At 43.5% G+C, this 27,976-nt stretch overlaps 1 protein-coding gene across 1 annotated transcript in view; it reads left to right on the top strand.

Annotated features, from left to right (window-relative positions):
- Positions 1-212: 212 nt before the first annotated feature.
- Positions 213-27,976, top strand: part of LOC124615690 (structural maintenance of chromosomes protein 2) — a 174,315-nt gene continuing 146,551 nt past the window's right edge. The window contains exons 1-2 of the mRNA XM_047143723.1: positions 213-527; positions 851-1,000. Coding sequence (XP_046999679.1) covers positions 360-527; positions 851-1,000 — 318 coding nt within the window. The 5' untranslated portion in view covers positions 213-359. The remainder of the gene's footprint in view (positions 528-850; positions 1,001-27,976) is intronic.

Here is a 27,976-nt window from a genome sequence, read left to right on the forward strand (position 1 = left end):
AATACGAAAGCGAGACAACGGACTGATAAACTTCCAGCATTTCCATTTGCCAGCAGTGAACCGTGTAGGTATAAAACATTTATTGTTACCTCCATGAAATTCACTCCATGATTTTTGGCACAGACACACATTGTCTGCGGTGTTTAGTAACTCTGGCCACTGCCTCTCGATTATCGATTTCGTACGTTCGCGCCATATTCGCGCCACCAGGTTGTAAACACAAGCTGAAAGGTGCTTTGGTGATCTTTGGTGTCACTATGAATATGAAATAAGGTTTTGGCGCTAAGGTTGTTAACTGTCTGTTTTTTTGAAAGAAATAGTGTAAATAGTGGTGTGTTGTGTATCATTCTGTAGCCATAATGTACGTTAAGTCAATAATTCTGGATGGTTTCAAGTCCTATGGGAAAAGAACAGAAATACATGGTTTTGATCCTTTGTTTAACGCGATTACCGGACTCAATGGAAGTGGAAAATCCAACATACTTGATGCCATTTGTTTTGTTCTTGGCATTTCTAATTTAACTAACGTAAGTATTGCCGTCATTCATTCGTTTTGCACTTGCGTGATGCTCTAATTTGCCCATTTTGACGTTTGGAGCTGATAGCTGAGTACTTTCTTAGTATATTTATGTACCTATGAATGTTCTGCAGTTCGGAATAATATAAAAAACAAAATCAGGCATTATCGAAAAGTTGTTACAGGCAATAACTCACTTCCATAGTGTTTCCATGTAGTGGAGTACGCAGCTGCATGTTAACAACTTTTATTTAATGTTATCCCAGAATTTATGATCCTGAGTGTTATGCAGTTCTAAACCGTAACGAATAATCTTGTGTTTTTCTTGTGTAGGTGCGCGCCACTTCACTTCAAGAACTTGTTTATAAAAATGGCCAAGCTGGTGTCTCGAAAGCTAGTGTGTCCGTCATTTTTGACAACCGTGATAGCAAAAGCAGCCCTATTGGTTATGAACAGTATGAAGAAATTGCAGTAACTCGTCAGGTATGTAAGGATTTAAAAATTGTCAGCATATTATGTAATTTGGGAAGCAATTTGTACTACCATTTAACTGTCTATGTAAATTTGTATAATCCGTCAATTTTAATAAATAAATGTTATTTTACTTCATAAATACAAATGCGACTACGAAGAAAAGTCGTCTTGAATCTGAATAAATAAGAAGCTATCTTGTTTTGTGTAAGTGTTTAGCCTATGTGATAATCTTTGTGAACATAAGTACCAGATGGTCATTCGTTGTGCCCAGCAGTGGGGTGCATTTGAATTGATTTATCATTTTTATTGTCAATCCAAATTCTCTTTATTTGTTCTTTGTGTTTCATTTTACATCATTCTGTTCATTGGGTCAAGAAGAATGTGATACTATTTGTCGGCTTTCACCAGTGATGTGATGTTTATGGCTGCTGAATATCATATTTTGGTGTGTATCACAAATATGAGAACAGGAAACCTGGTTGCGGTGACAGTGATCTATAGTAGTTTAGCCGGTTTGAGAAAATTGCCACCAATATCAAGTTGTAGTTGCCGTGTTGGTTATGATGTAAATCGCTTGTTCCTGATGTCACTGGTTTGTTAGATGTATAAACGGTTACTGCCCAAGAAATGAAAACCTGAAAATCTTGAACATTCACATGATATGCCTATTGTGCTTTATCCTTCTGTTGGTGCAGTGTCTAGAAAATATGTTGGGTCTTGGGAGGAGGAGGCATAAGGCCTATTTTTGAACTGCCTAAGATGATAAAGAAAATGCTGCACCCCAATAAGGAAACATTCTGTCTAAAGGTAACTGGAACTTCCAAGATACCGTGTGTGTGTAGTTGTAACTATATTGGTCAGTCCATTCACAATTGCCAACTGCTGTGCAGAATACCATTGCCACATTAAAAATTGAGTACTTGAGAAATCAGCAGTTACTGATCAGTCTCACAAATACACAGAGAATAACATTTGATGAAACTAAAATCTTGTTCCTCAGTTCTATGTACTGGAATTCTGTTATTAAATAAGCAGTAGAAATTTGAATATGGAAGCACAGTTTGATCCAGGAGTGCATCTAAAATCTTCATTCTGCGTGGGAGGGAGTTTTCAACACAGTGAAGTCTGAAATGTACTGAGTTATTTATGTTTCTGTAAATTCCAAGATTCCACCTGTGCAAATTGGACATGATCACTGGTAGCATGAGGTAATGAAGAAGTATGCCAACCAACCATGGGCTATGAAAGGTTACTACAGGTGCAGCCACAGTTATTTGCTCGTGATGATAATAGATGATTTTATCAAAAGCTTGAAGGTTTACTCAAATGTGAGGTAGGGAAACAGAATGTTTTATACATGAGAAGAAATTGCTGGCCAATTGAAACTATTAGTTCCTTTTTCGAAGATGAGAGAGGAATTGGGACTCCAGGATGGGAAGCACCCCCTCTTGTGAGGACATTAATATTTCAGGTTATTTTTTTTTTTTTAATTACAATTAGCATTGTAACACAATAGTTTTTGATAAGTCATTTCACTGTATTGCAGTTACCTTAAATATATTGCTTTGACTTCTTCTCACATCAGAGAAGCCTTTTTCTGCGGGATCCATGGAATGTGGCTAATGTAAAATAATAAGCTGTAGTATGGATCAGTCTCTTACTGCACTTACTTCCCAAAAAAACAATATGGAAGCACAGTAATCGTTACTGGCGCTCTTTTCTGTATCTGTTTGCTTTCAATTTCCTGCTAGCAGGAACACAGCTTTATCACAAATACATGGTGATTATAATTGAAGTTCCAGTTTCAAACTGCTTTAAAAAAACTACCACTAGAGAGTGCTGTAAGCATCATAACATAAATGGGTTTTCAGTTTTTAATTGTCGTGAGACTGATGCAAGACATGTTCAGTATGTTTTTCACCATTTTCTGCCACAAGTTGAAATCGAGAAACAGATGTGCAGCAGATCGGAGTGACTGAGGGGCCACATTCACAATGTGTGCCATCATTTCAATTATGTTTGTCATTGAAGTGCTAAACACAGCATCTTTCAGATAATCCTACAGCCAGAAGTCACATGGATTTAGTGGGATCAGGTGATCTGAATGGCTAGGCTGTAGCGAATTGACGGCTGATAATGCTTCTGCAGCAGCTGCTTCACTGTATGTGCAGAGTGAAGCGGTACCAGTTTATGTACGAGCGGGCTTTCTGTTTCCCATAATGTGCTGTTGTCTTGCGTGTCCTAAGGATGCAAATGGAGTTTGTCTATTCACAGAATGTTCCATGGCCATTCATCTTCCACTTCCTTACAAAGGAGAAATTCTAGAGAAAATGTTTGTCGTACTGGCAGATGGGTGAACCAACTCCTGAACAGGATAATTTTGTGTTGGGTAGCAATGCAGGATGCTTCTTAGAATTTCATGCACCGTGCTCACAGGAATGTGCAAAGTTTGGACAATTCCCCATGCACTGCATGTTTGCACACCACACTTGACCTCTCCTACAATACCACAGCCACATCTACTGATGTCAGATCAATTTCTTTGCTCTCTCTGCCATACTGCACTTCAGAAGAAACTGTCTCTTTTAATTCTGTAATCATTTTCTCCAGATGCTTGGCAGACATTGGGCCAGTGCCTTTTTTCATACCCTTGAGTATCCGGAACTTCTACTGAGCTACTGATGCACGGTCACTATTCTTGTAAAAAGCTTTCCCAGCAGCATGTCATACTGCATTGACACAATCATGCCGAGTACTTCAGGCACAAACTGAGGAACAGCCTTGTATCCCATGTATTTCATTTTGCGTATTCTGAAGCTTGCAGCGCCATCTAGTGGTAAAATTTTCATTTTTTGTTTTTTTTTTTTGTTTTTTTAATTCTCCCCCCCCCTCCCCCATTCACATAATGTTTCCCCTATCCTTCGACAATATTCTGTTCAGATTTGATGTGTTCTGAGCAATGGTTCATTTTGTATAGTGTTTTGAAATTGAAAATTATATTATAATCACTCTGTATAATATTGTATGCTAGTTCGCACATTATCTGGAAGAGGTAACTACTTTCTTGATACAGTTCTCAAGTTTCCTTCTCTTCAGACTAGATCTTAAGTTTCCTCTGACTGTATTATTAAAAATGCATGGAAATAGAAAATGGGAAACAAGTATGAGCTGTATTGTGTATATACTTTCTTAATTTTCCATTGTTGAAACATAGGAGCAAGGTTTACTCAGTGTCAGGATAGAGAAGAGGCTACTCTGGTTTAGGAAGTAATCAGTTTCACGCCTTTAGCAGTGTGCCATCTGATGACTTATTAGGCAGAAGGTGATGCGAGGAGCTGTTGTCAGTGATGACAGTGCCATGTTATCCCCAAGGCCCACGAGAAAGACAGGCCTGTCATGTATGTCATAGCATATGACACTGTTTGTTTTAATAGGGCCAGCAGTTGCCTCTGGCAGGGAAGCGAGTAACTATTTCAGCCAAGTTTAATAATTCTTGACTGCGCGTTTAAATGCATGCAATCTATCGATAATACACGACTAAGCTAAGGCTTTTAGTGGGTAACTTTTCAATTACATTTTGGTTTCCCATAGGCCCTGCATAGAGCCAAGCATTCACAAAGCGTGACAGACAAGCCAACTATAGCGTGACATCACAAATTTGTTGCGGGGCCTGTATATCTCATTGGCCCCGGTTGCCCTTGAAGGTCTCTGTTCAGGCACCTCATACTAAGCCATCATACCTTAGTTTAAAAAACATTAGATGCCGAATAATGTTGAGTGTGTGTGACATCAGCACCTATCCTCACTGCAGTAGGTTTTAAGATATGCTTTAGTGCAGTGTGCAGATAGTCAGTCCAGATACATATTGCCCACACATACAGCAAGCTCTCAATTACCCAGGTTCATGTGGACGCGAGGCAGCATGGGTAACTAAAGAAACATGGACAGTCCAAAAAATATGTTTTTAACCAGAAACTGCTACTTACTGTTTCTGCAAAGTATGCTAAATGTTATATGTGAAAGCTCACTGCGTTTCTTACATGATGGTCATAAGAAGGTGACAATGTATTTTCAAAATTAAACTTGAAACACAGGGCATCAAGTGCTTTCAGTTCAATTTTGGTAAATCCTCCAAGTTTTTCTGTTTTGTATTCATTTCTTTCCTACAATTCTTCTCATTTTCTGTAAACAATTATGTGTCCAGTCAAACAAATTATATTTTGTATATTCTAGTAACAAATCAGCACATTTTAGTACTTTGATGTGAGTGGTGATGGGTTCCTTGATGGCTTTGTCTTTGCTCTCTTCCTGAACTCAACAAATTTTTGTCACTTTATCCACATCACTTAGCAGCTTGAATCCCTGTTCACAGGCCTAACTATTTAATCACATGAATGTTTGCATCACTTTTCTCTATACAACCAGAAATTTGTGTTTTATACCAAAATATCTATTCTGATTACAACAGAAGACTGCAGACAACATTTTTTCAGCTGTGTGGGGCTAATTCATGCACAGGTAATTAACTTTCTGCACTTCATGCAACAATCAGTGTCAACAGAAAACATAGTTGTTTCGTGTTACAAACTTTTTTGAAGTGCCCTGTATGCTCACTTGTAGCATGTTTAAAATAAGTTGTAACCTTTAATAGTTCAGTGCAGAGCAGATGGAGGGAAGCATAGTAGCCAGCATGTGCTGGGTGTGTCAGCAGGTGACCACAGTGCAATAACAGGCCTAATTGGTGCGGAACTTGGCAAGCTCTCTTGACTGCGTGAACAACAAGCTGGTGATCTGCAATCGTTCTCAAACAATTTAAAAAAAAAACCATTTGGTAATAAACTTTAATTCTTACACATCTTAGCTTAATTCTTCATCATGAACTGTGTATCATTTTGTTAATGGTCATAGTTACTGTGATATTTTCATAATAGGTAAACTACTGCAAGAAATTCTTAGTTTGCAGTGAAAAATAGGTGTTGGTATGAATTTGTGTTAAGTGCGTGTTAGGTTACATGTTGCTGCATATTAAATGTAGGTAATACATTGAGTACTTTAAACATAGCTGCGCTACAGCAACGGTTCCACGTAAATCAGACTAAGAACAGCTGACCAGTTGCAAAGGATAAAGTAATCTTTACCTAGGTTTCAATAGATATAAATCTATCTTCTTCAGAAGACGGCCTGGGGACAATGAACATCGTAATATATATTAAGGTATGAAACTTGAGTCAAGAATAAAGTTTAACATATGTTAGGAAAATATTGTATTACAAGATGTGAGAAAGATTCTTGGTACTTACAGTATTATAACATGAAGTGATATGTCCTTATCGTTTAGGCAAACATCCGCATAGTTACATTAATCATATAAAATATAGCCCTGAAAACAGGGTTTGTCAAACAAATAAAATAGGTACATAGAAGTTGCAGAGCGCCTAAGCGACTGAGTAAAATCGGCCAGCGTAGTAGCACAGCGGCCACGGCAGGTGGCGCTCATGTCGCGAACTATGTGCCGATAGGCGTACTGAAGTAACATTTGAAACATCAATATTAAATGCGTTCTTAAATAGAGTGATAATAAATAAATTGGCAAGCATTTAACATTCCCGTTATGACATTGTGGGAGGTATAGGAACAATAACGTAGATACATACATCAAAAAGACAGGTGGCGCTTCCGCCGTGAGTTACATGCAGTGGTCTATATAGCCAAATATAAAGTTATATTACCATATTAGTGAAGCCCATAGAACGTATATAAGTCAAAACATCAAGAACAATCAGTAATGGCTTTTAAGAAAATTACGAGACCTGGTCTACAATCCAGTTACTACGTAATATAGAATAAGAGAAAATTATATGAGGGCCGCTGTAGTAGCAGCCGTACATCGTGAAAAGAACACATTATATAAACGGTAGTAAACTGGAAGATTTGAAAGTGCATTATAGCTTCCTGAGGAAATAGACTACTGAGGTTACTAGCATTAATGTTATATATTACACAGTACGGGTTTAAAGCCTTCGAAAAATTGTTTACAGGCAAGGTTCAACTGATCATTCAGAATATTGCCGTCTTTGAGCTCTAGATGTTTAAAAATAAATAGCTCTTCCCACAGATCTAGTCTCCGTCCTTTGACCTGTCTATGTAGGATAACCGTGTCTTCTAACTGTTTAGGCGTATGGCCGGTTATCAAGAGGTGTTCAGCAAAGGTAGAGTTGCGAATATTCGTTCCTTTTTACCCAACAGATGTTCTTTATATCGTGTTTTCACAGCTCTGCCGGTTTGACCAATATAATAAGAGGGGCAGTTATTACAGGTCAAACCGGCAGAGCTGTGAAAACACGATATAAAGAACATCTGTTGGGTAAAAAAGGAACGAATATTCGCAACTCTACCTTTGCTGAACACCTCTTGATAACCGGCCATACGCCTAAACAGTTAGAAGACACGGTTTGACCAATATAATAAGAGGGGCAGTTATTACAGGTCAAACCGGCAGAGCTGTGAAAACACGATATAAAGAACATCTGTTGGGTAAAAAAGGAACGAATATTCGCAACTCTACCTTTGCTGAACACCTCTTGATAACCGGCCATACGCCTAAACAGTTAGAAGACACGGTTTGACCAATATAATAAGAGGGGCAGTTATTACAGGTCAAACCGGCAGAGCTGTGAAAACACGATATAAAGAACATCTGTTGGGTAAAAAAGGAACGAATATTCGCAACTCTACCTTTGCTGAACACCTCTTGATAACCGGCCATACGCCTAAACAGTTAGAAGACACGGTTATCCTACATAGACAGGTCAAAGGACGGAGACTAGATCTGTGGGAAGAGCTATTTATTTTTAAACATCTAGAGCTCAAAGACGGCAATATTCTGAATGATCAGTTGAACCTTGCCTGTAAACAATTTTTCGAAGGCTTTAAACCCGTACTGTGTAATATATAACATTAATGCTAGTAACCTCAGTAGTCTATTTCCTCAGGAAGCTATAATGCACTTTCAAATCTTCCAGTTTACTACCGTTTATATAATGTGTTCTTTTCACGATGTACGGCTGCTACTACAGCGGCCCTCATATAATTTTCTCTTATTCTATATTACGTAGTAACTGGATTGTAGACCAGGTCTCGTAATTTTCTTAAAAGCCATTACTGATTGTTCTTGATGTTTTGACTTATATACGTTCTATGGGCTTCACTAATATGGTAATATAACTTTATATTTGGCTATATAGACCACTGCATGTAACTCACGGCGGAAGCGCCACCTGTCTTTTTGATGTATGTATCTACGTTATTGTTCCTGTACCTCCCACAATGTCATAACGGGAATGTTAAATGCTTGCCAATTTATTTATTATCACTCTATTTAAGAACGCATTTAATATTGATGTTTCAAATGTTACTTCAGTACGCCTATCGGCACATAGTTCGCGACATGAGCGCCACCTGCCGTGGCCGCTGTGCTACTACGCTGGCCGATTTTACTCAGTCGCTTAGGCGCTCTGCAACTTCTATGTACCTATTTTATTTGTTTGACAAACCCTGTTTTCAGGGCTATATTTTATATGATTAATGTAACTATGCGGATGTTTGCCTAAACGATAAGGACATATCACTTCATGTTATAATACTGTAAGTACCAAGAATCTTTCTCACATCTTGTAATACAATATTTTCCTAACATATGTTAAACTTTATTCTTGACTCAAGTTTCATACCTTAATATATATTACGATGTTCATTGTCCCCAGGCCGTCTTCTGAAGAAGATAGATTTATATCTATTGAAACCTAGGTAAAGATTACTTTATCCTTTGCAACTGGTCGGCTGTTCTTAGTCTGTAATACATTGAATTATTCTTTGAACTTGGAACAACATCACTCTCTGTTTCCAGTCTCAGGAAAATGGGACGTATGTAAAGCACTGCATCACAAACTCGAGTCATTGAAGAAATAAAAACAGAATGAAATATTCATTAATTCCTCATGCCTCAAAAAAGGTTTGATCTATGAAAACAAAATTTTGACAAAAGATAATGCGCAAAGACGAGAGTGTTTTGCCGATTAATATGTGAAACTTCCATATCTGCAGGGCAATACCCTTCTCTTGTCAAAATCGTGAGTGCTGCAATGCTGCCTGTACTCCTCGTGGTGTCTCAATACTATCCACCATCGTGACATCCGTTTGGCCACACCAGCCTGGTTGAGAGTCTGTATGCAGAATCTGCCGAACTACTGCTGTCCTACCGCTGTGACTTTCTTGTCAGCAGATATGCATGCTGTTTGTCTGCCATGTGTGGCCACCCATTCTACGCCTCCTTCTTTGATGATTCCTTTGATTGCCAGTATGGGGCGCATCCCTCTTCTCTGTTACCTGCTAAAGTTTGCTTTCGGCTCTTGCTCCAGCAGCTTAACTTCACACTCTCTGCAACTTTCCTGGTGGGTGTGAACCATTCATCACCTTGGCTTCATGTGGTAGCCCGTGTTGTTCACCTTTGCCGTCATTCGCTTCCTAGGGACACTACTCCAGCTTCGCTCTATCGCCTTCAGTTTCACGACCTTTGCATGGTACTTTGTGGTAGTACCTTTGTATTCATTGACAGCTCTTGGACGGACCATGGTATTGGGTGTGCCTTCATCATTGGTGCCGACGTTTTTCGGTATTGGCTTCTGGAACACTGCTCAGTATTTACAGCAGAGCTCTTCTCCCTTTATCAGGCCATGCGGAACATCCGGTGACACAGGGTGTCATCGGCTCAGACTCTCACCACCCTTCAGAGCCTCTGTGCGCTCCACGGCATCCATCCCTTAATGCAATGTGTCCAAGACAGCTGTCATTTGCTCACTCTTGGTGGAGTCATGGTGATGTATATGTGGTTTCATAGTCACGTTGGTCTGACAGGAAACGAGACTGCTGATGCTTCTGCCACGGCTGCAGTCCTTGTACCTCAACCTGCTGGTTCTTACATTTCCTCCGATGATCTCTGTGTTGCATCTGTCAGCAGGTGGTGTCACTTTGGCATCACTGTTGGTCCTCCCTTCATGGGAATAAGTTTCATGATACTAAGGCTCTCCCAACAGCTTGCTGCAAAGAGATCATTTTCACTAGGTTCCATATTGGGCACTGTCCTTATAGCCATTGCCATTTGTTACATGGTGCTCCCCCACCGCTTTGTATACATTGTGCCCAACTTTTTACTGTCAACCATTTCCAGATGGAATGCCCATTTTTTAACCGTTTCCGTTCCCGTTTGTGTTTGTATTCTGATTATTGGCCGTCTTAGTTAATGTCTCATGGGCTGTCGAACGCATTTTTGCTTTTTATACATCGTAGCAGTTGGCGAAGGCTATTTAATTTTTAGTTCTGGACCTCCATTTCTCTGTGGCATGTTTTATAGACCTTTCTCCACAGCCTTGTTTTTAGCTGTCTTCTCTTCCGTCAACTGGGATTGACTTATAGTTGATTTTAACTCCTGTCTTTGTGTTTTACAATTTTTGACACTAGTACGTATGACACTAGTTGTTTTTGTGCCCTAAAACAAACAAACAGAATATAGAGGACAGGTTTGGGGAAGTTGCAGCCATCTTCAAAATGGAGAGTGGGTCAGTTTTAATTAAAACAGCATCCCCTGCACAGTCACAGGCCTTGCCTCACAATAATCTAAATATGGATCAGGGGATTTACCATCGTGATTTCCTCTAGCAGTCTGATGAACTATGTGCTAACTTGGAATGCCTGGGTGTACACTTTGTTCGTCATGTCCATAGGGGGTCAAACCACAATAGGGTTGCTAATAGGCCTGTCATCTTGTCCTTTGATTGCAATTCTTTGTCTGGAAAGGTAAAGATTGTGGAATACCAATGAGACGTGAAACTGTATCCCTCTTCCCCCTTCCCCTCATGTGGTGCTTCTAACGCATGAAATTCATGTCTGTATTTTTCTATTACCAGCCCAGTCTGTCAAGATTGTGTATGGCCATTGCATGTGAATGTTCCTTGTACCCCACTCCCCATTTGTGTCAACTGTAGGGAGCACTATTCTCCCTGCTCACCAGAATGCACGGTCTATCAGAGAGAGGAGAGGGGAGAAAAAAAAGGAATATAAGACTCTGGACAGACTAATGTGCCAAGAAGCCAAGAAAAAGTACAAGTGTCTACATCCTCCCCATGACAGTGGTGTATGCTACAGCTATGATATCATCAGAGAGGGCAACAATACTCTCACCCATTATGCCTTCTACAGCGGGTCCTCAAGGCAGCTTGACCATGCTTGCCGCCCTGATGGTTGGGGCTCTCCTCCTGTTGCTTTAACCACACCTACTTTATGAGCAGTGGCTCCCCACCTGCTGGGAATGTTGATCTCCATCCCACAGCCAGAGATGCATCACCCTCCTCTGGCTTCTCATATCAGGGAATGGTCCCTCGTGTCACTCCCTTCCAAGGTTTCTGCCAGTCCGCTGAAAGTGACGTAGGCTGCTGGTTGCAGGGCTTTGCAATCTTCCTTAGTCCCTGAAACAAATTCAGAGAAGCCCTCCCAGTCATCTAAACCCCCAAGGAGAAGAAAGATAAAATTAAGTCTTGCAGGATGAAGGAGATTCAGGTGGCCCCTATGCCACCAGATCCCACATGTTCCACTTCTGTGGCTGAGATGGGATCCCGGTGGACCTTAAGGCTCCAGATCTCATTGCACAATGTGTTTCCGAACCTGTGTTGATACCATAAACTCTCAACTGGTGACAGTAGGTGACTGTGAGGCATAACCTGCTCCTTGGTCCCTTGACACCCTCACAGTATATTGACAGCATGACTTCTCCAGTGGAATTGTAGGGGTTTTTTACCACCTGGCTGAGCTATGGCATCTCTTAAGCTCCTCCCCTGCTTTCTGTATTGCCCTTTAAGAAACTTGATTCTCAGCAATTTGGACCCCTCCCATTTGTGGCTACTGAGTAAATTCTAAGAATTGTGCCAACAGTAATACAGTGTCAGGTGGAGTGTGCATGTATGTTCTGGACTCTGTATATAGTGAAGTTGTGCCTCTTAATACAGGTTTGGAGGCTTTGGCTGTTCAGATAAGGGCATCTCAGGATTTCAGCATTTGTGATGTTTATCTCCCTCCTGATGTTTAAGTGTCTCAGAATGTATTATCTACATTGATTTCTCATCTCTCCTCACCATTCCTAATCTTGAAGTACTTAAATGCTCAGTAGTCTTTGTGGGATGGAGACACAATCACTGCCCCCCCACCCCCCTCCCTCCCTACCTGTGAGTCCGGGGGTTAGAATCGGCTCGAGGTATTCCTGCCTGCCGTAAGAGGCGACTAAAAGGATTCTCTCACTTCTTGACCCTATGAGTTCAGGTCCCGTTCTGCGGTTTGACCTGCTACTTTCAAAATTTTACAGAAGCACAGGCCATATGGGGAAGGACGCCTTACGTGGTGCATGAGTGCCCTTAGATTCGATCCCCGGAATCTCTTGTCATGGCTTTGCATCTCCACCTGCGATTCAACTATTTGTCTCCTGTCCTCTTTTGCCCCCATGACAATATTGGTTTTCTCTGCAACCAATATCCAGCATGGTAGCCAGTCCGTTGTGGTAGCCCCCTGACAACACAGGGATCGCACTGCTGATGCCTGAGCTGTAAACTTCCCACTTATGCCGTGGAGTAGATGCCTGTCTTCCTGGGGCATCAGGACTAACGGCAACGGCCATCATGCCAGTTGGCCTTTGCTGTGGCTGGATAGTGCCCGTGGGGAGAGCTCCTGATCGGAGTGCGTGGCATCAGTGTGGATGACCTGCAATGAAGCGGACTAAGTCATCTATTGCTGGTGACCGTATGACATCAGCAGTCTCTAAGAAGGGCAAGATAGAATACAATGCCTACAAGTATGACCCTAAATCATTTCCCTCCCTCACTACACCATGGGAGAACGTAAAACTACAGAACAGAGTGAGCCATATTCACCTCAGATTTTAGTCGGTAGCAGAATCGATGGGGACTCTTTTTCTCCCGATGAAAGCCTCAATTTTTCATTGAACACCTTGAGGATAAGTTTGGAGAAGTAACAGCACTGTCAAAGATGTGAAACGGTGCAGTCTTGATTCAGACAGCATCCCCAGCCCAATCCCGAGCATTAATCACCTGTGACAAGCTGGGTGATATCCCTGTTTCCGTCACTCCCCTTAAAAGCCTCAACATGGTCCAGTGGGTTAATTTCCATGGTGATGTCCTCTTGCAGACTGATGAAGAGCTTCACGCCAATTTAGAATGGTGAGGTGTTCATTTCATCTGGCGCGTTTACAGGGGACCCAAAGACATCAAGGTTGCTACCGGTGCCTTCAGCTTGGCCTTTGAGGGTGATTTATTGCCTGAAAAGGTCAAGGTGATGGTTTACCACTGTGACGTTAAACCATACGTCCCTCCCCTATGCGGTGCTTTAAGTGCTGGAAGTTGAGGCACATGTCTTCCAGCTGGACTTCCATTGCCACATGTCTAGACTGCAGACGTCCACTGCACCCAGATACTCCATGTGCACCGCCTGCAACTTGCATGAACTGTGGAGAGCACCACTCCCTCAGCTCGCCAGACTTTTCAGTACTCAAAAAGGAATGGAAAATCGTGGAGTAAAAGACCCTGGACCGGTTGACTTTCACAGAGGCTAAACGTAAATACGAAAGATTACACCCCATTCGGTTGACGTCGACATACACTGCAGCCACATCACCATCGCCATCCCAAGTGCCAGTGGTTCCTCACTCTGTGCCATGAACAGTGGGCCCTCCAGGCCACCAGAATACATCTGCCCCGTGGTGGTAAGGGAAAATCTTCCTCTGTTGCTCCCAAAGCACCTGTTTCAGGAGCAAGGCCCCACCAAACGCAGGGGGACATTTGTCCCCTCCACCCTGCCAGAGAAGCAACAGCCTCCTCCAGCTCCTTTCGAGCAGAAGGGTCCCTTGAAGCCGTCTCTTCCAAGGTCTCCACTAATGCCATGATGGACACTCACCAGTGGCTCTAGGAGCCAAAAGCTGCTGGGTGAAGAGCTTCACGGTCTTCCTCCGTGCCTGAACCTGCTTCGGAGAAATCTTCCCAGTAAGCCCCTAAAGAGAAGCAAGAGAGCAAGCAAACTAAGTAGTAGTCTGCTAAGAAACAGGACCCTCTAGTGGCCCCAACACCACCAGTTCCTATCAATTCTGTATCTGTGGACGCAGTAGGAATCTTAGCGTCCCGTGGGGATCTGGATTCACTGATACCTTGTCCACCATAGACATGGCTACAAATACTCAGTCAGAGGCAGCAGGTGACCTTGAGGCATAAACTGCCTCCTTGCGCACTTCATGACTTCCCAGCCTCACGATATCATCATCCTCCAGTGGAATTGCGGCGGTTTTTTCCACCGCCTGCCTGAGCTACAGCAACTGTTAAGCTTTATACCTGTTTTCTGCATTGCCCTCCAGGAAACCTGGTTCTCGGCAATGCGGACCCTTGCCCACCATGGCTATAACGGATATTACAGGAAACGTAGCAACTATAATAGTGTGTCAGGTGGAGTTTGCATTTATGTCCTGAACTCAGTATGCAGTGAACATGTGCCCCTTCAATCCCCTCTTGAAGCCACAGCTGTCAGGATTTGGTCGACGCAGGAAATAACTGTCTGCAATGTATATCTTCCTCCAGATGGTGCAGTATCCCTGAACGCATTGGCTGCACTGATTGACCAACTCCCTAAACCTTTACTACTTTTGGGAGATTTTAATGCTCATTGTGGGGTGGCAGAGTTCTTACTGGCCGAGGCAAAGATGTCGAAAACATACTGTCACAACTCGACTTCTGCCTCTTATTCGGCCATTGATCTCTCGGTTTGCAGTCCTGGCCATCTCCCATCTATCCACTGGAGAGCACATGACGACCTGTGTGGTAGTGACCACTTCCCTATCTTCCTGTCACTGCCCCGGCATCAGGCCCTCAGACGCCTGCCCAGATGGTCTTTAAACAAGGCTGAGTGGGAAACTTTCATCTCTGCTGTCACCGTTGAATCACCCCCACACGGTAACATTGATGTGGTGGTTGATCAGGTAACTACAACACTTGTTACTGCAGCGGAAAACGTGATCCCTCGTTCTTTAGGGTGCCCCCAACGAAAGACAGGCCCTTGGTGGTCGCCGGAAGTTGCTGAGGCAACTAAGGAGCATCGGTGAGCTCTACAGCGGCATATGTGGCACCTTTCCCTGGAGCACCTCATAGTCTTTAAAGTGCCCGCATTCACCAGCTTATCAAAAGGCGGAAACAGGAGTGTGTCGACCATTGGTTGCCATACGTCACCTTGCCAAGCCTGGGCAAAGATCAAATGAGTTTTTGGGTATCAGACCCCAACAGATGTCCTGGTGTTAACATAAATGGCGTGTTATCTACAGACGCAAATGTGATTGCCAAGCACTTTGCTGAGCACTATGCTCGCACCTCTTCATCAGTGAATTACCCCCTCCCCCAGCCTTTCGCACTCTCAAACGGCGGATGGAAGAGAGAGTTCTCTCGTTCACTACACGCCACGGTGAACCCTATAGTGCCCTATTTACAGAGTGGGAGCTCCTCAGTGCCCTTGCACATTGCCCTGACACAGCTCCTGGATCTGATCGGATCCACAGTCAGATGATTAAACATCTCTCATCTGACTACAAGCGACATCTCCTCACAATCTTCAACTGGATCTGGTGGTCTTTCCATCGCACTGTCGAGAGAGCACCATCATATCAGTGCTCAAACCCAGCAAAAATCTGCTATTGGCCCACCAGCCTCACCAATGTTCTTTGTAAGCTGTTGGAACGTAAGGTGTGTCAGTAGTTGGGTTGGGTCCTGGAGTCATATGGCCTACTGGCTCCGTGCCAGGGCGGCTTCCGTCTGGGTAGTTCTACCACTGATAATCTTGTGTCCTTCGAGTCTGCCATCCAAACAGCCTTTTCCAGATGCCAACACCTTGTTGTCATCTTTTTTTATTTATGAAAAGCATATGACACCATGTGGCGACATCTTATCCTTGGCCCATTATACGGGTGGGGTATCCGAGGCCCACTCCTGGTTTTTATCCAGAATTTGCTGTCCCTTCATGCTTTCCATGTCCAGGTTGGTGTCTCCCATAGCTCCCCCTCCCCCCATATCAAGGAGAATGGGGTCTTGCAGGGCTCTGTATTGGGTGTGTCTCTATTTTTAGTGGCCATTAACGGTCTAGCAGCAGCTGTAGGGCCGTCTGTCTCACCGTCTCTGTACTGCTGCACCAGTACTGGTGTTGTTGAGTGGCACCTACAGGGAGCCATTCATAAGGCGCAGTCATTTGCCCTAGCCCACAGCTTTCAGTTTTCGGCCACAAAGTTGTGTGTTGTACACTTCTGTCTGCATTGTACCATTCATCCGGAACCAGAACATTACCTTTCTGGTGATCCCCTCACTGTAGTGGAGACATATTGATTTTAGGACTGGTTTTCGATGCCTGATTGACTTGGCTTCGTCACCTTTAGCGGAAGTGCTGGCAGCACCTCAATGCCCTCCGCTGCTTGAGCAACACCAGATGGGGTGCAGATTGCTCTACGCTGCTGCAGCTATACGGAGCCCTTCTTCAATCCCACCTTGACTATAGGAGTCTGGTTTATGGTTCATCTGCGCCCTCAGTGTTGTGTTTACTCAACCCAGTGCACCACTGGCGTTCGACTAGCAGTGGGAGCTCTTAGAATGAGTCCGGTGACCAGCGTCCTTGCGGAGGCTGGAGTTTCTCCATTGCAGGTCCGGCGTCCACAACTGCTTCCCAGTTACGTTGCACAGGTTAGTAGTTCTCATGTGCATCCAAATTACTGTCTCCTTTTCCCACCCACAGCAGTTCATCTCCCGCATTGGCGGCCCAGGTCAGGCCTTACAGTTGCAGTTTGCGTCCAATCCCTTTTATCTGAACTGGAGTTCTTCCCTTTACCACCTGTACTCAAGGTCCAATCGCATACACCTCCATGGTGTACACCTAGGCTGCAGCTTCGTCTGACCTTACACGTGGTCCAAAGAACTCAGTTCACCCCGCGGCTCTCTGCTGTCACTTCATCTCGATTTTTGACATGTACCGAGGCCATGAAGTGATTTACACTGGCAGCTCAACAGCTAATGGTCATGTCGGCTTCACGTATGCCCATGGAGGACTTACTGAACGACATACCTTGCCCAATGGCTGCGGTGTTTTCATGCAGAGCTGGTGGCTAAATCTCGTGCTCTTGAGCACATCCGTTCATGCCCTGGGGAGTTGTTTCTTTTGTGTACTGACTCCTTGAGCAGACTACAAGCTATCGACCAGTGCTACCCTCGTCATCCTTTGGTAGCGACCATCCAGGAGTCCATGTGGAATTTTCTGGTCACTCAGTGGTGTTTGTGTGGACCCCAGGACAAGTCGGAATCCCAGGCGATGAACTTGCTGACAGGCTGGCCAAACAGGCTACATGGAAACCGCTTATGGAGATTGACATTCCAATAACTGACCTGCATTCGTTTTTATGTCACCTTCAGCTTTGGGAGACGGAAAGGCATAGTCTCAGTATGGACAACAAACTGTGTGCCATTAAGGAGACTACGAATGTGTGGCCTCTCGCAGGGACTCTGTGGTTCTCTGCCGGCTCTGCTTTGACCATGCTTGGATGACCTACAGCTACCTCATGTACCGTGAAGACCCGCTTCAGTGTCGATGCAACACCCGGTTGACAGTGGCCCATATTCTGGTGCACTGTCCCACCTTGACTGCCCTGCGATGAAATCTTCGGTTACCGGACTCGTTGCCGCTAATTTTATATGACAATGCCCCATCGGTTAATTTAGATTTATGTTTTATTCGTGAGGGTGGGTTTTATCATTTGATCTAAATTTTAGCGCATGTCCTTTGTCCCTCTGTATCCTCCACCCTAGTGCTTTTAGGGTGGATGTGTTGCAGAGTGGCTGGCTTCTCCTTTTTATTCTCATGGTCAGCCAGCCATGATAATCTGTTTTGTTGTTTTAATCTCTTCTATCTGTTTCTTGCATTTCTGTGGTTTTCTTCTTCCCTTTTTCCATTTAAGTGTTTGTTGTCTTTTCGTCTTTCTTGTGATTTTTCCTTTCTGTCCATTTTGTGTTGTCATTCTTGCTTGTTTTATTCTCACCCTTGTGGCATTGTTTTATTTGGAACAAGGTACCGATGACCTAGCAGTTTGGTCCCTTCCCCCATCTTTTGAACCAACCAACCCACCACCGGCTCTGGTAAAGATATCGAAAACTTACTGGCAGCTCTCGACCTTTGTCTCTTGAATACTGGTAGCCCTACACACTTTAGTGTGACACATGGAATTTAGTCGGCTATTAATCTTTCTGTTTGCAGTTCTGGTCTTCTCCTGTCCTTCCACTGGAGAGTCCACCGATGCCTTGTGTAGTAGTGACCAACTCAGTCTTCCTGTCCATCTCTCAGCATCACTCCCCTTCTCTGTGTCACTCTCCTGGGTACGCTCCTAGCTGGGCTTTCAGGGATGCTTTCACCTCCACTGTCACTCTTAGTTCCCTTCTATACAGAGGTATTGATGCAGTTGTCCAGAGTGCAGCAGCAGCAGCCGCCATTCTATAAGCAGCCAACTTAGTGATCTCCTATTCATCGAGATCCCCTTGTCGGAAGACAGCATCTTGGTGGACCTCAGAAATCACAGACGCCATTAGAGATCACAGGTGGGCTATCCGATGCCATAAGTGGCATCCATCGATGGAGCACCTCATTGTCTTTAAATGGCTCCATGCCTGTGTCAGCCACCTAATAAAATGACAGAAACCAGACCACTGGGAACGGTACATTTCAACCATTGGATCACATACCCCACCTTTGCAGGTCTAGGAAAAGATTAGGTGCCTCTGCGGATACCAGTTCCCTGCAGGTTTACGTAGCATTTCCTTGAATGTTGCTGTCTTCATCAGTGACCCAGATGCTGTCTCCAAATATTCTACTTTACATTATGCTTGAACACCTGTATCTGAGAACTATCAACCTGCCTTTCATATCCTCAAACAGCAGGTGGAGCATATTCACTTCCTTCACTAGATGCCACCTGGAACCATATAATGCTCCATTCAATGCATTCAGTGAGTGGGAATTCTTCAGTGTCATAGCCGTTTGCCCTGATACAGCCCCAGTACCAGATCACATTCACAACCAAATGCTCAAACACCTTTCGGTGGATTGTCAGTGTCATTTCCTTACCACCTCCAACCACATCTGGAGCAAGAGTAAGTTCCCATCTTAGTGGCTAGAAAGCCAGTGCTAAAACTTGGTAAGCACCACCTAGTGATAGACAGCCATCACCCAATTAGTCTCTCCAATGTTCTCTGCAAGTTGCTTGAATACATGGTGTGCAGATGGCAGTGTTGGCTTCTTTAGTCTCGGGCCCATCGGGTCCCATCCCAGGACAGTTTTTGCTAAGGTCTTTCTACTGCTGATAATTTGTTTTGCCTGCAGACTGTCATTTGAACAACTTTTGATCGATGTCCACACCTTACTTTGACCTACAAAAGGCTTATGACACCACATCTTTTGCTACTTGCATGAGTAGGGTCTCCGGGGCCCACTTCAAATTTTTGTCCAGAACTATTGCACCATATATTCAGGGTTCAAGTTGGTGCTTCCCACAATATCTTCCATATCCAAGAGAATGGGTTCCCACAGGGCTCTGTATTGATTGTCCCTCTCTGGCTCTGTATCGAGTGCCCTTCTGTTTCTAATGGCCATCAGTGGTATAGCAGCAACTGTGGGGTCTTTAGTATCACCGTCCTTGTATGCCGATGATTTTTGCTTTAACTGTTACTGCTGTAATAGTTTGGGTGTTGCTGAATGCTGATTGCGGGGTGCCATTCAAAACGTGCAGTCATGGGCCCTCACCTACTGCTGTTTTCAGCCACCAAGACTCACTGTTGTGAACTTCTGTCAGTGTCATACAGTTCATCCACAACTAGAACTCAGTTTTTTGGTACTGGTCTTAGATGCCCAGTTGACATAGCTTTCCCATCTTCGCCAGATGAAAAACAAGTGCTACCTACACCTTAATACACTTCACTGCCTCGTAACACCAGCTAGGATGCAGACCGCTGTACCCTTCTGTGACTTGCCCTGATCTTGCCCCACTTTCATTGTGGGAGTCTGACATATGGTTCGACGCTGCCCTCATCATTGAGGTCACTGGACCACTGTGGGGTCTGACTTGCAACAGGGGCCTTTTGAACTAGCCCTGTAAACAGCCTACCCATAGAGGCTAGGGTCCCTCCAGTAAGGATCATCTGGCAACAACCACTCAGTTATGCTACACACATTTGCAGCTCCCCTAAGCTTTCAGATTTCAATGTCCTTTTTCCTAGTAGGGAGGTCCACCTTCCGCAGCAGAAACCCAGAACTGCGGTCACAAATGCAGTTCGACTACAGTGTCTCTGCTCTGAATTTCAACTTCCCTGATGTTGTCTCTTTAAGGAGAGCAATTGCGTATTCCCCAGTGGTGTGTGTCCCGACCTCAGATCTGTCTCGATTTGTACTTTGGACCGAAAACCTCAGCTGACTCCATGGTTTTTCACTGCCTGTGACTTGATGCATTTCTGGGTTTGAAAGTGGTATACACTAATGGACAAACTGGCTTTGCGTATACAGTCAATATTCAGTGAACTACACTACTGGCCATTAAAATTGCTACACCAAGAAGAAATGCAGATGGTAAATGGGTCTTCATTGGACAAATATATTATACTAGAACTGACATGTGATTACATTTTCACGCAATTTGGGTGCATGTATCCTGAGAAATCAGTACCCAGAACAACCACCTCTGGCTGTAATAATGGCCTTGACACGCCTGGGCATTAAGTCAAACAGAGCTTGGATGGCGTGTACAGGTACAGCTGCCCATGCAGCTTCAACACGATACCACAGTTCATCAAGAGTAGTGACTGGCCTATTGTGACGACCCAGTTGCTCGTCCACCACTGACCAGACGTTTTCAATTGGTGAGAGATCTGGAGAATGTGCTGGCCAGGGCAGCAGTCGAACATTTTCTGTATCCAGAAAGGCCCATAGAGGACCTGCAACCCTGCAACATATGGTCGTGCTTTATCCTGCTGAAATGTAAGGTTTTGCAGGGATCGAATGAAGGGTAGAGCCACGGGTCATAACACATCTGAAATGTATCGTCCACTGTTCGAAATGCCGTCAATGCCTACAAGAGGTGACAGATACGTGTAATCAATGCCACACTGTTCCATCGCGCCGGGTGATATGCCAGTATGGCGATGACGAATACACGCTTCCAATGTGCGTTCACCGCAATGGCGCCAAACACGGATGCGACCATTATGACGCTGTAAACAGAACCTGGATTCATCCGAAAAAAAATGACTTTTTGCCATTCGTGCACCCAGGTTCGTCATTGAGTACACCATCACAGGCACTTCTGTCTCTGATGCAGTGTGAAGGATAACCACAGCCATGGTCTCCGAGCTGATAGTCCATGCTGCTGCAAACGTCATCAAACTGTTCGTGCAGATGGTTGTTGTCTTACAAATGTCCCCATCTGTTGAGTCAGGGATCGAGACGTTGCTGCTCGATCCGTTACAGCCAAGCGGATAAGATGCCTGTCATCTCGACTGCTAGTGATACGAGGCTGTTGGGGTTCAGCACGGCGTTCCGTATTACCCTCCTGAATCCACCGATTCCATATTCTGCTAACAGTCATTGGATCTCGACCAACGCGAGCAGCAATGTCGCGATACGATCAACCTCAATCGCGATAGGCTACAATCCGACCTTCATCAAAGTCTGAAATGTGATGGTACGCATTTCTCAAGGCATCGCAACATTTCACCAGACAACGCCTGTCAACTGCTGTTTGTGTATGAGAAATCGGTTGGGATCTTTCCTCATGTCAGCACATTGTAGGTGTCGCCACCAGCGTCAACCTTGTGTGAATGTTCTGAAAAGCTAATCATTTGCATATTACAGCATCTTCTTCCTGTCGGTTAAATTTCGAGTCTGTCGCACGTCATCGTGGTGCAGCAATTTTAATGGCCAGTAGTAGTGTACATTCCCTGTCAAATGGGTGTAGTGTCTTTTTGCTGAAATGGTGGCCATCAAACAAGCCCTTAGCCATGCTCGTTCTTGCACCGGAAATCTCCTGTGCAGTGACTCTCTGAGCAGCCTTCAGGCCATAGACCAGTGCTACCCTTGTCACCCATTTCTCATGACTATCCAAGATCTTTTTCTTTTTTACCTCCATCAAGCTGTAGGGCCGGTGGTCTTTCTTTGACTCCCTGTAATCTCAGGGAGCGAACATGACAGCCAGTTGGTAAAGTTGGCTACCAGTTTCCGATTTTGGAAATGGTTCTTTGAGTGACTGTACGCAATCAATTATTGGAAGTCTGGAACTTGAAATTGTCTATCCTGAACTCCCCAAACTGAGGGCAATAAAGGAGACCATGGCCATATGACAGTCCTCCTTTCATGCTTCTCAAAGGGAATTCACTGCCCTTTGTCGGCTATGTATTGGCCAGACTTAGCTTACCCAAGACCACATTCTCCAGTGTGAGGATCCACCTTACTGCTGATGTGGTGCCTGCCTGTGGTGGTCCACATCCTGCTAGACTGCCCAAATTTGGCTGCTTTGTGTTGATATATTAACTTTCTGACACACTACCTCTAGTGCCAGCAGACAATGCCAGTGAGGCTAACCTGGTTTTATGTTTCACCCACAAGGTTGTTACTACTCGTCTGTGTGAGGTGGGGCACTTTTGCCTCATTGACCACCTGAGGGGTTGGAGGGGCATCCCTCACCTGCTTTGGTCCAAGAGACCTTTGCTCCGTTTTCTGGCCTGGCTCCAATCCTTCCCACCTATATATTCTCTTAATTCATTTATATTTGACATTGTTAATGTCTTGTCCTTCGTAAAATTTATCAAGTTGTCTGTGCTGCTAGTTTCCTTGCAGTACAGAGAGTGAGGTAGTGCTGGTTGAATGCAAATGCAAAGGGTGCGTCTCCCACTGCATACCATGCCCCAGGAACCTCCAACTGCATTTAGGGCAGAGCAACTCATCAACCTTACTTCCTCTCACTTCTATTTTTCCTGGCTTTCATCTTTTGTCTTATTGTATCTTGATTATAATCGGGCTTTCCAGAATTTGCCTGTTGTATCGTTCCTCTGCGGCTTATATAAGAAAGGCTTTGAGGCGGCCATAAGCTCTTCATATTTGCATTACTTTTTGTACACTGCAGATTGACCACTCTTTTACACTTTGAATGTTTTTTAAACTGGTCTTGCAATGAAACCCGTCTTTGCTTGCATTCTGCTGGAAATTAATAGAATTCTTTATCCAGTGGTTGAGGTGTGCATAATCATATTTTAAAACAGAAGACAAAAATAGTAATTGCTAATTCTCATTGCATCACAGAATCATTGTACATTTCCTATCATATCTACAACAACTTTTCATGAATATTGGGACAAGTTATTCTCTTCAGAATTGTTATCCAGAACAGATAACATCCCACATATCAGTGGTCAGATCTGGTATAACAAAGCTCCAAAACCCTGTTTCCAGGGTGGATATATGTTTAAAATAAATCTTAAGTCATTCTTAATAATTGTATGTATTTGCTAGGTGAAATCTAAGTTGAGAGCATATGAGCTCATAGATTTAATTATAAGTATGACAGATAAGATAAAAAATTAATAGTTAGATAGGTCGCTACTAACCACATATCAACATCTAGATCTACATCTACATCTGCAAACCACCATGAACTGCATGGCAGATGGTACATCCCATTGTACCAGTTATTAGGGTTTCTTCCTGTTCCATTCGCATATGGAGTGCAAGAAGAATGATAGTTTGAATGCTGTACATGCTGTAATTATTTTAATTTTGTCTTCACGATCCCTATGTGAGTAATACATATGGTGCAGTAGCATATTACTAGAGTCATCATTCAAAATCGGTTCTTGAAATTTTGTTAGTAGACTTTCTCAGGATAGATTACTTCTATCTTCAGGAGTCCATAAATTCAGTTTCTTCAGCATCACTGTAACACTCTCCCAAAGGTCGAACAAACCTGTGACCATTCGTACTGCCCTCCTCTATATACGTTCAATATCCTCTGTGGTCCTATTTGTACCACACACTTGAGCAATATTTTGCAAGGGATTGCATGAGTGATTTATAAGCAATCTCCTTTGTAGACTGATTGTACTTTCCCTTTATTCTACTAACAGACCAAGGTAAACTCCTTCTTTATCTATGACTGAGCTTATGTGATCATTCAATGTCATATCCCTACACAGTGTTATATCCAGATGTTTGTCTGATTTGCCGCCTCCAAGTGTGACTCATTGATGGTAAAGTCATAATATACTGTGATTTTTCATTTTGTGAAGAGTACAATTTTACATTTATGAACATTGAAAAGCAAATTGCCAATCTTTGACCACTTTGAAATCTTATTAAGATTTGACTGAATATTTATGCAGTTTCTTTCAGACAATACTTATTATAGGTAACCGCATCATCTGCAAAAAGTCTGGGGTTACTATTAATATTGTCCGCAAGATCACTAATGTACAACATGAGCAGCAAGGGTCCCCAACACACTTCACTGGGGCACACTCAAAGTTACTTCTACATCATATACAGGGTGAAGCAAAATTCGCACACTTGGGCTTTGCAGCACGACTCCTCACATGCCAGCGATAAAAAAAATGTCTGTCACAAAATTTCGTCCGGTGAGTACATCTGGCAGAAAAAGGATGTTAAAGACTGGCAGTCTGGGAACACTAACCACATGAATGGTAACTACATCTGTCAGCACATCTTAGTTGTGCTGTACAGTTGGTGCAGTGGACAGAGTTTTGGGTTAGCATCAGGAGGTCGAGAGTTCGATCCTGGGTTGGGGCGCATTTTTTTTATTTGCTGATCTCATCTGACATTTCATACTGCAATATACACTGTTTCTTAGGTGCCATATATCCGAATTTTATGACATGTTGCAACACTAGACATAACGTAGTAGGACAGAATAACTACAAAAACAATATCAGTTTCAAGATGCTAAAGACGATAGCACAGTACAATAACATAACATCTACTTGTCATTTATACTACCTGTAATAAGAGCCCTCAGATGTTGGACATTAGCAACCAGTGACAACAATAATGTCCATATTAATGAGCACATGACCTTCACAACAGAATATATTGTCCTCAGAACAACAGATGCTCAGTGCAACGTCCCTGTACATCCCGACATTGTGCAAACTGCTGGATCATACAGCTCTGGACCCTTCACAGCAAAGCTGCATCCACAATAACAAGAGCAGCATGAATGTGCACTACCAATTCTTCCACATTCGTCGACAGAGTAGAGTAGACTTGCTCCTTCAAGTGTCCTCACAGGAAGAAATCCAGGGGATTTAGCTCAGGTGAACGCGGTGACCATACAACTGGACCTCCACGTCTGATCCATTTCCCAGGAAATTTTCTGTCCAAATACTGTTGTACATTAATTACAGAGTGTGGAGGTGTACCATCATGTTGGAAGCTTATCCTTCTGCCCGAACATGTAGTGGAACATCTTCCATTGCATCAGGCAGATAGTTTGAGAGGAATGCACGATACCTTCGTGCAGTCTACCAGTCAGGCAACATGTAGGGGTCCAAACACCTGTTGCCCAGTATTCCGACCCAGACATTGATACCAAAGCGAACTTGATATCCACAGTCGCGGGTGACATGGTTTAACCTCACACCAATGGTGGGCATTGTGAATATTGAAGACACCCTCACGAGTGACTGCTACTTCATTTGACCATATTACCATGTTTACAAAGTCATCGTTGGCTTACTGTTATTGTTGGAACCATTCATAGAATTGCATCTGCTGGTGGTGGTCTGCAGGATGCAGGTGTTGTGTGTAAGCATAATGATAAGGGTGTAGCCCATGCTTGTGCAGCACGTCAACAACCATCTGTTGCGAGACATGCAGTTGCCTTGCTACGCTACATGTACTTCACCGAGATTCTTGGTGTATGACATCCAGAATAGTTTCTCAGTAGCTGGGGTACGGTCAGTCAGTGGACGACCTGTGTCACATGATTGTGGAAGGAGGGAACCTAACTCCCAAAGGTGCAGCTCCAGATGAAAGAACACATGTGGATGGCATTGATGAGGATATCTAGCAGCATATTCATGAGCAGCAACACCAGCCAGGTTATTAGATGCACCAAGGACCAGAAACATATCCACATATTCATCGTTTGTGTAATCCGTATGCCTGCCACACTGGTTTAGAGGTTTACAGTGAGAAGAAATGAAATGTCATGTGGCTAGGGTCTCCTGTCGGTTAGGCTGGCCACCTGGTACAAGTCTTTTAAGTTGACACGACTTCGACAACTTGCGTGTTGATGGGGATGATGATGATGATGATGATGATGATGAAGACAACACAAAACACCCAGTCCCTGAGCAGAGAAAATCTCCGACCCAGCCAGGAATTGAACCTGGGCTCCTTAGCATGGCATTCTGTTGCGCGGACCACTCAGCTATCGACGCGGATTACAATGAGAAAATCGATTCGTGTACGCATGTACATTGGAGTCTGTCACGGGAGTGTTATTCCGATCGCAACTAGTCCCTGTCTGGTGGACAGCACATACAATATAAACACGCTGTCAGTCCTGCTCACTGTTCCACCTAACGCACATTATTCCTCTGACAGATATTATTCTGCATGATTCATCCCGACAACGCTAATTGTGAAATGTTCGATTTCGAATTACACTGTTTCGCTAATGGTAATAGACGTGATGTTTCCACAATCTCATCTATAGAATAATAATGATGATGCATTGAGATACGTATTAAACAGCATGTGGTTACCAGACTCAGTTTTGAAAGTCAAAATTAGTGGGACCATGGGGATAATACATACAAATAGTAACAGAGTTTAGACATGATTTGCAAAGCACATTGACAATCCTGTTGGTAACGTAAGGCTCTAACAAAATGTAATGGACCTGAACGAGGCAAGAATAATAGTTGGTACTAATCTATGGGCGCACTGGAGGAGGGTACAAACAATACAGGTTTCACATCTAGTAGATGAAGTGGTGTGAATAAATTCATGTCCACAACGTGGAAAGGGCTTCTTTCAAAGCTGACTAGTCTTCCATTTCTACAATTGTAGTAAGTGCAAATGTTTTCTAGAGGACCCACTGCAATCACTGTTGATGATTATGATGCCAGATACTGTACCACCTGGACTACATGTACCAAATAAAAAACATATGCCTCAACCGAGGATCGAACCATCAACCTCCTGCATGTTATCCCAAAATTCTATCCCCTGCACCAACTGTACAGCATGACTAATATGTGCTGTCAGAGGTAGTTACCGTAACGTGGTTACAGATTGCCAGGTTGCCACTCTTTAATCTTTAACATCCGTTTTCTGCCCATTGTACTCCTCGGCCGAAATTTTGTGAGAGACTTTTTTTTCGATGGCATGTTAGGAGCCGCTCTGCGAAGCCCAAGTGTGCAAATTTCACTTTGCCCTGTATGAGGAGCTGAACAACAACAACACACACACACACACACACACACACACACACACACACACACACACACTTAATAGTTTAAGATAAATTTTTCAAAATGGTGCAAATATAGAAAGAATATAAGTATCTCTTACGTGTATCTGAAGACTCTTTTTAAGCTTAATGTAGTGGAAGCCAAAAATAAGGACCGTACGAAAGTCTCATACATGAAAAAACCTTGTGGAATGTTTCTGACTCTTAATGGAAATCACAGGATCTGCACAAATTCCTTAAATCGCAGGTACCTGAATGACCGTCAATGTAATTTTGCCATATACCTTCACATTTAATAGCTCAATAACATATTTGGCGAATATGTGTTGTATATA

The sequence above is a fragment of the Schistocerca americana genome, chromosome 5, assembly GCF_021461395.2.
Source record: "Schistocerca americana isolate TAMUIC-IGC-003095 chromosome 5, iqSchAmer2.1, whole genome shotgun sequence".
Lineage (NCBI taxonomy): Eukaryota > Metazoa > Arthropoda > Insecta > Orthoptera > Acrididae > Schistocerca > Schistocerca americana.